Source organism: Montipora foliosa, chromosome 7, assembly GCF_036669935.1.
Source record: "Montipora foliosa isolate CH-2021 chromosome 7, ASM3666993v2, whole genome shotgun sequence".
Taxonomy (NCBI): domain Eukaryota; kingdom Metazoa; phylum Cnidaria; class Anthozoa; order Scleractinia; family Acroporidae; genus Montipora; species Montipora foliosa.
This window is the reverse complement of record NC_090875.1, coordinates 10,970,561-10,983,060: the sequence shown is the minus strand read 5'-3', so window position 1 is coordinate 10,983,060 and position 12,500 is coordinate 10,970,561. Positions and strand designations below refer to the sequence as shown.

The 12,500-nt window shown below is 39.2% G+C and overlaps 1 protein-coding gene across 2 annotated transcripts in view; it reads left to right on the top strand.

Annotated features, from left to right (window-relative positions):
• Positions 1-7,300: 7,300 nt before the first annotated feature.
• LOC138010885 (neurotrypsin-like) overlaps positions 7,301-12,500 on the top strand; it is a 55,307-nt gene continuing 50,107 nt past the window's right edge. The window contains exon 1 of one of the 2 annotated variants that reach the window (XM_068857906.1): positions 7,301-7,362. In XM_068857906.1, coding sequence (XP_068714007.1) covers positions 7,358-7,362 — 5 coding nt within the window. In that variant the 5' untranslated portion in view covers positions 7,301-7,357. Of the gene's footprint in view, positions 7,455-12,500 lie in introns of both variants that reach the window. The other variant, XM_068857905.1, reaches the window with a different exon arrangement.

The window sequence follows — 12,500 nt, the reverse complement described above, 5'->3', positions numbered from 1 at the left end:
CCGCCAGACATACCGTCCACTCCGTCAAACACAACGGTTCACCTTAAACGGGGGTGTACCAACACGCCAAACTCGCCGAGGAATCGAACCTCGCCCCTACAAACACAAGAAAAAACGAGAATAACAAATAGACAATAAAGTTCGATTTCGAGCATGCTCAGTGCCAGCGAGGCCCGAAATACGGGATTTTCTATCACTGCGCATGTTCGTATTCTCTGTTGTGATTTTGGGTTATTTTGCGGAATAAACATGGATTTCGAGAGTATTCTTGAAGAGATTCTTTCGGGTAGAGGACAAGGAAACCTTAAACTTCAGCCGAAACAGAAAGAAGCGCTACAGGCGATTGTTTTTGAACGGTCGAGATTGTTTAATTGTCGGAGCAACTCAGAATCACTGAAACTAACGCTTTGGCTTAGTCAGTAAACGGGTGCTATTTTCTTCACACAATCTTGTGAAAAGTGACCTAATCACTGCAACGTGTGCTATTTTCTTGACACGATCTCGTGAAAAATGTAGTTAATCTAACCGTAAAATTCACAATTGATCAGTACTTAATTCGCGAGTCACGCTTTAAGAACGAGAAACACTGTTTTGAATAAATTACATACTTCAACTTGAATTTATTAGTTTCTGCGTACCGCGTAGCAAGCTACGCAGAACTTTATTCGAGTGGCAGGGTACGTGGGGCTTTCGTCGGTACCATTTACACAAACGTCGCAAATTTTTAAAATGATTTTTCTCAACTGTAAGGCTTTTCCGGTGTCGAGAAAAACAAAACTTTTCTCCGCACAACTGACATTTATTCAAAACAGCACATGAGCTTGCGAAAACCAAACCTTCATTAAGTGCCCCGCGAAATATAAGCCAATCGGAGCTTAGATTGCATTGCCGCAACCTTTTTTTAGTAGCCAATGAAAAATGGTGTACTGTCGAACTTTACCAGATCGCACATTTCCAGTGACAGAGTGAGATCTGGGTGCGAGATTACTTTTGACCTTCACAGTGGCGGATCCAGACCTTGAGCTGGGGGGGTTGCGTGTGTGAACCCCCAAAAAATTTTAGCCTCAATTTTTATCAGAATATATACTTTTTGCCAAAATAAGGGGGGAGGGCCGGGCCCCCCGGGCCCCTCCCCTAGATCCGCCACTGCCTCAAACCTGGCAAATATTTATGTCACGCAAAGTAACGAAAGGTTTCTTTTCTTCTATTCATGCCCTGTTTTATTGAGGCTCTGCCAACTAGTGTAAATTCCGACAAGCGACATGCCCTAAAAAGTAGTGACAGCAATTGCAGCGAAATCGCTACAAACGACATCCTTTCTTTAAATTTCCGACAGAAATGGTCACAGCAACGTGAAACATTGACAAAGCAGCGACACGGGACAAATAGACTACTAAGCAAGATGGTCAGTCGGTGGTTTGAAACGCGCAATTTGTGGTAATAATTAATGACGGTTATTATACAGATCTGCTAACACCTGTTGAGAGTAGAGAAAAAATGCACTGGCAAGAACTACAAATAAAATTAATGAAATACGTATAACCTATAAGTAAAAAACGCTGCAGACTGAATACTCCCACTTTCGTCATTTTTCCAATGGGAGTGGTTAATTTTTTTTACTGGCTTGTCCGCAGTAATCTCGTAAACGTTATAGGAATGATCGAAAGACATGGGAGGCGAAACAGGTAAGGGTGAAAAAAGGGTAATTAAGAAAAAAAAATATATCGTTACGCGAATGTACGAAAATAAATTATATTAGAAGTACTGACGATTGGACGTGAGTCAGCCCTTCAGTGTCCCTCTTCCACACTCTCCCGTCCAGGCCAAATTAACAGGAAAGGCAATGACCAAATTATTTTTCGCAAGTACATTTGCTAGTATTTTGAGCGGTTTTGAAGATTTCGAGTTCGCTGTTTACTGTGCTTCTCAATAGAAGGACAATTGTGGATGCTAATAGTTGAACAGCTCCAGCACCGGGTGGTTTTTCTCCAGAAAATCGCATCACTCCGCTTTGAAACTTCACCGGAGAATAGCTGAAAGATTAACGCTTCTTCTTGACATTGTAGTTCTCGCTCATTCATCCAAACGTCCCGGAGCTCGCCCTCGAAGAAAATCAAAATCCCATACCTTCCGAGTGGTCGAGATGCGTAACACTTTTCACGCGTGCCAGCCAAGTGCCAGCCTCAAACGGCGTCCAATCACAAACTTATGAGGCAATCAGCGGGCTGGCATACGTGAAAAGTGTTACCCATGCGGAAAAAGGCCCCGTACCTGGCACTGTTCATAGACATTACTAGCAAAAGTACTTGCCAAAAATAATTTGGTCACTGCCTTTCCTGTTAATTTGGCCTGGACGGGAGAGTGTGGAAGAGGGACACTGAAGGGCTGACTCACGTCCAATCCGCGTCAGTTACTTCTAATTTATTTTCGTACATGCGCGTAACGATATTTTCTTTTTTCTTAATTACCCTTTTTTCACCCTTACCTGTTTCGCCTCCCATGTCTTTCGATCATCCCTACAACGTTTACGAGATTACTGCGGACAAGCCAATAAAAAAAAATTAACCGCCCCCATTGGAAAAATGACGAAAGTGGGAGTATTCAGTCTGCAGCGTTTTTTACTTATAGGTTATACGTATTTTATTAATTTTGTTTGTAGTTCTTGCCAGTGCATTTTTTCTCTACTCTCAACAGGTGTTAGCAGATCTGTATAATAAGCGTCGTAAATTATTACCACAAATTGCGCGTTTCAAACCATCGACTGACCATCTTGCTTGGTAGTCTATTTTTATCACATACTTATGTAAACGAGGATGCAATTTTATTCGAAAAGAAAGAACAAGAACAAAACAACACTTCTCATGCAACAATAACGCGGCCCTGCCAGGAAAGGGGGAGGGGGGGGGGGGGGTCCCGTGTCGCTGCTTTGTCAATGTTTCAAGTTGCTGTGACCATTTCTGTCGGAAATTTAAAGAAAGGATGTCGTTTGTCGCGATTTCGCTTCAATTGCTGTCACTACTTTTTAGGGCATGTCGCTTGTCGGAACTTACCCTAGTTGGCAGAGCCTCAATAACGATACAAAACATTTCGTTTTACGAGACATCTGGTTTGTCTCTTCTACTTGGCAAACCTGCCCAGAGGGAAGGAGCACGAACAGGACTTGAGGTCCTAGGCGAGGTGCTCCACCTTACCCTATCCAGACCAGAAAGCCCAGACCACAACACCGGGAACTGAATGGGCATGGGCATGAATGGAACAAAAGAAACCTTTCGCGCGCGTTACTTTGCGGGACATAAATATTTACCAGGCTTGAAGGTCAAAAGTTCAACAACATCTTGCATATGTATGCCTCCAGAAAATGAGTTCACAATGAAACGGATAACATTGGATAACATTATGGACTCAAACTTTGCGTAGCTCACTGAAGTGCAAGTACGTACTGCTTTAGGTAGCTTTCTTTCGGTAGTAACCGTTCATTAGGGACCGGTCAAAAATTAGAGGAGGGGGGGGGGGGGGGAGGGCTGGTGCATTTTTATTTTGCCCTACCAGTTTTGGGGAGACCCTCCCCATTCCAGGTGCAGAAAAAACGTTGACCCACCAAAATAGTTTGCATAATTTATCATGTGCCTTTGGACTTCGTTGAGTTTTGCTTTCTTCCTTCCCTTGCAGTCTATGTTGTGGTGTCTCAGGTATTTGTCCAAAACAGCTATTGTCCGTTTGGTTAAAGAACCATCTTCAAGCATGGCAACCCAATCAAAATCTTCATATTTCTTCCCTGCCTGGGCAGATCTTTTTTCAGCTCTCTCTTTCTTTCGTTTATCTTTCTTCAAGTCGAGCAACTTCAAGTGCTCAAGATTGCCTCTGATGCATTCTTCTGACACCACAAACTTTTTACTGAATTCCAAAATCTTGTTTGGGTTGTCTAAGGTGCATTCACCTAACACATAAGCCTTCTTTAATTGCACCCTAGGATGGAAATCATCAGTTATCCTGTTTGCCATCGGAGTCTTATTCATTGGAAGATAATGAAGTCCAGTGCTTTCGTAATCAGGAAATTGTCTTGGCACACGATCAATTCCTGGGCAACATTTCTCATTCAAGCTACAATAGTCGCATAAAGTCCCTGTAGTATTGACACAGGAGCCTTCCAAGTATTCAAGAAACATCTCCCCAATGATAAAATGAGCACCTATAAATGTATATATTTTCTTCGGGTAATTGCATCCTGGAATGTCTAGCTTTTTTTTCTCTGATTTTGTAGATGCATATTTCATCAAGTAAGGCCTGTTAAAGAAGAACTGACGTTTCTTCTCAGAAGTGGTATAGGATTTCATTAAGGCACCTGCAGGTCCTGGCTCATCATCAATACGCCTTGCCACCTCTTCAGCTACCCTCCAGGCATTCTTTTCCATGCATACACTCTCTTTCTCCAGAACTTATTTTGCTGAAAGTCTCTAAATCACTTCTTCAGTCAGGCCATCAAAAGGTTTGTAATATTCCCACTTCCTTCAGTGATGTACCATCTACAAGAGCCTCTGCGATTGATGCATTAGTTCGTTCTGCCTCGTTCTGACCCCAGCATCTTTGCATAAAAGATACTGGCCCACCCTTAATGAAACGCACCAAATTGTTTGACCCTCCCTTTTGTGCTTGCATGAAAAACCATGGCCCTCCCCACGTTTGCACCAGCCCTGCCCCCCCCCCCCCCCCTCTAATTTTTGACCGGTCCCTTATGTCAAATTATGTCTTTGATACCGCACAATTGACGCATATTCAGTTTTCGTTTTTGAGCATATGTATACTGATTTGGTTTGAAATTCTTTGAAATTCTGTCATATTTTTGCTCTACTACTAGCTTTTAAAAGAGTGCTCTTGAAATGAAACTGTCCGCCAAGTCGTACATGCATTTCAGTGAAACTGACACTGCGTGCGTTTTGTAATGTAAACAATTACAAAAATAATTCTCGATACATTTCGCATTACAGTGGAGTACATTTCTTGCACCTAAAATATTAACTTGTCGTGTGAATCACGATCTCTTCTGACAGAAAACTGAACAGATTTAATATCGTATTAATTTCAGTTTTGACATCGTGGTGAAAAGTCACTTGCATAAACCAGTATAAACTAAAATGTGTTTGAATTGAGTCATATATAGTTCACTTGGGGATTTTTGCCCTCAAATACTATTTTCAGTCACTTTTAATACTTCTGAAGGATAACTTCGCATTTTTTAAAGCTTTCCACGCTACAAAGCTGAAAATTAGTCAGTTCGACGATTCTACATGAATAATTAGCATCAGGTTGCGTTCAAATTTCGCGTCATTTAGCTCGCTCAGGTTTCAAACATTTCTGATATTTTCGGAGGGAAGCGTTCCGAGTTTGAGCATAAAACTTCACACAGAAAATGAATAATAGCAATATTTGAAGAATATGAAGTAAAGAAAAAATAAGAATGAGGTACCAGGTACATTTTTATCACGTCAAATATCACCCATTTTCCGCCGCCATGTTATGCGGTCTTTGAGGATGTTCTTTAAAGAGCTTAGACAATCACAATTTTAACATTTCCGTAAAAAGTATCGAGGTAGAAATGAACAAGAATAGTAGTTCTTAATTTTTGTCAAGTTTGGTGCCAATTGAATTCATTTAAAGACTTCACCGTTGCTTGGTTCTCGCAGCAAATTTTGGACAATTTGTCAAACAGAAAACCGCACTTTAACCGCGTTTTCAAATTTTCGCAAATTTCTAAAAAAATCAGAATCGCTGGAACGTTTAAATGTGGCTCTTGAAAATAGTTCACTAAAGGGTATCTTTGGGCAAAATATGAGCTATCCGCCAAAATGGTCGTTGACGGACGATTCTCGATTCTTACAGGCAGCCGTTTTAGTTTTAGCCGATTCCACATTGAATCGTCAGCGGAAAAAGAAAAAAAAAAGTGGAAATCGATCAAGGGTAAAATTAATTGTAGATGTGGAGTTACGAACTGGACGTAAACCAAAACAGGAAAGAGAAACTTAACTAATAACTTGTCATAAATCCTTTCTTCAAACTAGTATTCTTAATAGCCTAAAACTTTTGATGTGTGAGTGGGGGTTCAATACAGTTAGATAGTGCGAGACTGAACCCCTTATGGATTCTAGTTTTTAGTTTTAGCCGATTCCACATTGAGTCGTCAGCGAAAAAAGAAAAAAAAATGTGGAAATCTATTAAGGGTAAAATTAGATGTAGGAGTAGAGTTACGAAAGACGTAAACCAGCACAGGAAAGAGGAAATAAACAAAAAACTTGTCATAAATCCTTTCTTCAAACTAATATTCTTAATAGCCTAAAACCTTTGTTGTTTGAGTTGTAACCATTACAAGTATTCATATTTTGATATTAACGTTGATATGAACGTGGGGTTATTGATCCTGCGCTTTGCGTGATTAAGGTAGCGCTTGTTCACCAAGCATCATCTCCACTGTCGAAATTGAAGATACTTTGCAAATTGTGTGTGATCAAATAACTTTCAAACCCTGATAAAACGCGACCATTAAAGAAACTATTTTGCCTGCACTATTGGGATGGTGATATTTGGAAAAGAATTCGTTAAAATTACCTTAATTTTCGCTTTTGATAAAAAATTCTATCATGACGGGGCACAAATTCGAACTGTCCTCCTTCCAGTCGGATTATGATACCCTGTTCACCGAGTTTCACTAGGCCTTGTGGACTGTATACTTTCTCTTTGGCAAAAGGTCAGAGGATCGTTCTTAACAATGTCGTACAAGTTGAAATAGATCTCGACGCTTCAACAAAGAATGAAATTACGCACGACATGGGTGAATGAATATGTAAATTTACGATAGTTTTAATGGGACGGGCAACCTTAGCAGTCATCCTTGCCTTCGATTATTCGTTTACGCGAAAAGTCAGAATAATTCTGGATCCACTTCTAGACCCTTACTCATTTCTTTTAAGATTCCAGATATTTATTTTTAACCGCCTATCTTGTTTAAACAATCGACTTTCCGGTGTTGAGCTCCATAAAGGTGTATTTTGTTTAAAGATCCACTTAAACGCTTTTCGCGTTACGATGACTTTCGACGTCTTGCAGGTAAATTAAATATTCTAATGTGTCCAACGGATCCCCCTGAAACATACCAAAAATACGCGCACGTAACCCTACCCACAAAGATACTACTTAGCAAGGGAGTGTCAGGAAAGTCTTTTCCCGACACGGAAAAGAAAAAAAAAAGGTATTTTCTAACTGGATTGCCAATGGCAACCAGTAACAAATGACTAATATGCATAACGCGAGTTGATTCAAGTAAGCACCAAAACTAAGGAGGCGTTCTGCAAAAGGAAGTAAAAGCATGAGGTAATGTATTACACTTTCTTTATTACACTTCCAAAGGAGAACCTTACAGGGCTTCAGTTGACAGTTGATAGCCGTTGGAAATTCAACGAAAGGTATTCTTTTTTGTTTTTTTGCTGTTGTAAATTTGAAAGAGTTAGCAAACGAGCACTAATAAGTCCATTTGAAGAAGAAGCAAATCATCGTCTACTAAAACTGAAAACTTGTAATTTACGACTTGGAAAACCCCAAGGGCTTAAGATGAATGATTATTTCCATTCGACTTAAAATCAAAACAAGGCGGCCACACACACATACACACATATATATGTGACCGGGAAAGGGAAAACGTACACTAACGATTTTTCTTTTAACGGCGAAAACCGTTTCGTTTTTGCTTTGAACCTTTTTAAACACTAATGCTAAGCGTATAAAGGATTTTCCTTTTCGTTTTTCTGAACTTAACTTTCGTTTAACGCTTTGCAAAATCGTTTTTTAAAGAACTGTTAGCGTTTAACGCTTCGGAAAAAGCGTTGAAACAGTTTTCTCTTCCGTAAAATCATGAAAATAACGGCAGAGACAGTTGAACGATTTGGATCACCATTTAAACGCTAAACTGATTCACTCATCCTGAACCCGATGAGAACACAGGTTTTAACGACGATTAGTCGCTTCGCGTGCCTTTGCTCGTGTTGTATTTTTCGAAGTCGAGCCCCTCCAATCTCAAAAAGACAGAAACAGTTTGTGTTTCTTGGAAATCCAAAAATTGTGATAAGGGATTATTCAATGGGAACACTGGGTTTAAATATCGCTTCTTTGAGTTTTTGTGCCCTTGAACTACGAGGGAACAAAGCGCCGCGGCACAATATAATTATTTTGCATATACATGACTGAAATTAAAAGAAAAAGTTCATGGTTACACGAGACAGTGCAAGCTGTCTTACCAAAATAACCACAAACTCAGTTTTCCACGAATGAAACTCACCAAATTTAACCCACGAAAAAAAAAAAAAAAAAAGGTAGAAGGTAAATGCCTTTGCGACGCGAAGGCGGTTGTTTCCACTGCGAAAAAACACCGGAAAGAAGAAAACTGGTGTTGTGGAACATTCTTTTTCATCAAATTTATCACAACGTCATTCTCTGGCTTTCGGATGAGTGCTTTAAATTACCTTGTGTAGATAACATTGGACTGACAAAAATGGCTCAGTTTATTTTCACGAAAACAATAAAATTCCATTTTATTAGATGACTGAATCACGCAATACAATCTACCATTTCAAGTGTATGTGTAAGCAAACTTTTAACAAAGACTCGGGAAGAAACTTTTAAACGAAAAACAAAGAAACGAAACCTTGGCAAAGCAAAGCGGAACTTGTTTGGTGACTTCAGGAGCATTCGTAATTGTGTAATAACAGCAAAGTAATATAACCCCTTCGTTGAAAAAAGATGTCAATAATTTACTTGATCATAATGTCAACTCACAGTGTAGATTTTGACAATTTTAATTTCACATCGGCAGATGGCGGATAGTTTATTTTGTGCACCCCTATCCGTCTGTTCCAAAATATATTTCAGGACCAAGTCACTCTTATAATCCCACTTAAAGTGCGCGCGAGTTCTCATTAAACATACACGTTCGTAACGTGAAAGATACAGCATTCAGTGGGGGTTCAATACAGTTAGATAGTGCGAGACTGAACCCCTTATGGATTCTAGTTTTTAGTTTTAGCCGATTCCACATTGAGTCGTCAGCGGAAAAAGAAAAAAAAATGTGGAAATCTATTAAGGGTAAAATTAGATGTAGGTGTAGAGTTACGAAAGACGTAAACCAGCACAGGAAAGAGGAAATAAACAAAAAACTTGTCATAAATCCTTTCTTCAAACTAATATTCTTAATAGCCTAAAACCTTTGTTGTTTGAGTTGTAACCATTACAAGTATTCATATTTTAATATAAATGTTGATATGAAAGTGGGAGTCTCGATCCTGCACTTTGCGTGACTCAAGCAGCGATTGTTCACCAAGCATAATCTTCACTGTCGAAATTGAAGATACTTTGCGAATTGTGTGTGATCAAATAACTCTCAAACCCTGATGAAACGCGACCATTAAAGAAACTATTTTGCCTGCACTATTGGGATGGTGATATTTGGAAAAGAATTCGTTAAAATTACCTTAATTTTCGCCTTTGGTGAAAAATTCTATCATGACGGGGTACAAATTCGAACTGTCCTCCTTCCAGTCGGATTATGATACCCTGTTCACCGAGTTTCACTCGGCCTTGTGGACTGCGTACTTTCTCTCTGGCAAAAAGTCAGAGTATCGTTCTTAACAAGGTGGTACAAGTTGAAATAGATCTCGACGCTTCAACAAAGAATGAAATTACGCACGACATGGGTGAATGAATATGTAAATTTACGATAGTTTTAATGGGACGGGCAACCTTAGCAGTCATCCTTGCCTTCGATTATTCGTTTACGCGAAAAGTCAGAATAATTCTGGATCCACTTCTAGACCCTTACTCATCTATTTTAAGATTCCAGATATTTGTTTTCACCTGCCGTCTTTCCGTTCTCGAGCTCCATAAGTGTGTATTTTGTTTAAAGATCCACTTAAACGCTTTTCGCGTTACGATGACTTTCGACGTTTTACAGGTAATTAAATATTATACTGTGTCCAACGGATCCCCCTGAAACCTACCAAAAATACACGCACGTAACTCTACCTACAAAAATACTACTTAGCAAGGGATTGTCAGGAAAGACTTTTCCCGACACGGGAAAGAAAAAAAAAAAACAACAACAACAACAACAAAACAAACAAACAAATTTAAGGCTTTTTCTAACTGGATTGCCTATGGCAACCCAGAAACAAATGACTAATATGCATGACGCGAGTTTTATTCAAGAAAGCACCAAAAGTAAGGAGGCGTGAGGTAATGTTTTACACTTTCTTTATTACACTTCCAAAGTAGTACTTTCCAGGGCTTCAGTTGACAGTTGATAGCGGTTGGAAATTGATAAGGGGTTATTAAATGGGAACACTGAGTTTAAATATCGCTTCCTTGAGTTTTTGGGCCCTTGAACTGCGCATAAACATCACTGAAATTAAAAAAAGTTCATGGTTACACGAGACATTGCAAGTTGCCTTACCACAACAACCACAAACTCAGTTTTCCACGAATGAAGCTCACTAAATTTAACCCTCGAAAAAAAAAAAAAAGGTAAAATAGAAATGCCTTTGCGACGCGAAGGCGGTTGTTTCCGCTGCGAAAGAACACCGGAAACAAGAAAACCGGCGCTGTGGAACATTCTTTTCACAAAATTTTGCACAATGTCATTCTCTGGCTTTTGGATGAGTGCTTTAAATTATCTCGTGTAGATAACAATGGACTGGCAAAAGTAACTGTAGAATTAAATACGACTTTGTTGTAGCCACATGTTTGGGCCACATATATTTAATTTCTTTGAAAGCCCACAGAAGTCAGCCTACCGAAAAAAAAACAGTATTGATACAAAAGAAAAATAAATTAGTTACCGTATTATCAACTTTTGAGACAGTTTTGGGGATTTTTTTCAGCAAGTTTTGGACAATGTTTTACGAGAAGATGTCGCAGGTTTCAGAAAGGCAGCAGCTTCTATCAAGTCTGCTAATAGTTCATGGCAATTCTGGTGGCATTAAGGGAGCGTGGCACTTGTCCAAGCCTTTGAATTGACATTTGTATTACAAAGTTAAAAATGGGATAATTCTGTCTTCTACTGGAGAATATCTCAGTAACCAGACGAATTTAATTGTTGCTGCATCTGGACCACATATGGAGAGTTAATAAATATTATTGTTTGAATATTGCTTTGTTTTTAGGGTCTTTTTTTTTCGAGCAGGAGCTCATTGGCTCCTGTCTCGAGAAAATGAATAAAAATAATTCAGAGACACTTTTATCAAAAAAAATAAAAATAAAAATAAATAATAATAATAATAATAATAATAATAATAATAATAATAATAAGAAGAAGAAGAAGAAGAAGAAGAAGAAGAAGAAGAAGAAGAAGAAGAAGAAGAAGAAGAAGAAGAAGAATTAAAAGAAATTAAGCGACTACTGTAACTAAAGACAGCCCGTTCCTTACTTGATTCCGGAATTGAAAAAGGAACTTGAGAAACGGTAGCTAGAGCTAAGATAATTGGATAAATAAAAATTAGACACTGTTTGAGCGTGAACTGGGTTTCCTTTGGTATGTGTTACACAAAAACAGAAGGCATTTGGTTGGGTGGTATTGAACTGCAGCGTTCCAGTTAATATCAAGTGAGGGGGGTGGGGGGGGGGGGGGGAGATCATATAGACCATTTGAGGGGTCACCCAGAGTTCGTGCCCACATCGGCCCTTTGGCTCACGCGTTAAATTATTTTGTAATGTCCTGTGCCGTTTTGAGGTTTCTTACTTTTTTTAAGCTTTCGTAATAAATTCACTTCAAAGATAACAAAACTAGCTTGCAAGCAGGCTCTTCTGTTGAAAATGGCGCGCGTTCGAACTATAGGGGCTTGCTTAAAAGTTTCTTTCTAGTATCCAAGCGCCTATATTTCGACCGCGCGCCATTTCAATGGTAAAGCCTGCTTGCTGGCTATAAGAAAACGCGCTCTTTGAGTAAAACCACAAAAAAAAAAAAGAAAAAAACTAACTGCAAATTGCTCTTACGGACGTTTTCTTCCATGTGATGCATGTCTTGTAGTTGCACAAAGCACACATTTATTCCACACACTAAGGAAGGACCGACCATGTTGTTTCCGCTTCGTAATTCCTCTTGTTTTCAGTCTAATCTGATGCCAGGCCAAAAAGGAACGCAAAATCCGGGAGTTAAGAGTAAAAGGCGAGCCAGAAGACAGATGAAGAAAAAAATAACAGTTTTTGCATAAAACTCTGAATTTCGAATTCTCAGCCAAAGATAAATGACAATCGATCGTAAAAGCACTAATTTTTTTTGCAGTCTCTGACTTTTATGATTCAAGGGAAAGGTCATTTCCTGATTTCAAGCCGAAGGGGACTAGGTACGAGCCTATTAATCATAAGATGAGCAACTATTGATCCACAAAGTCCGAAAGAGCACAGTGAAATTTACAAAAATCCTATCGGGCTAGTTTTGACTGAGATACATTCATTTAAATACGTCA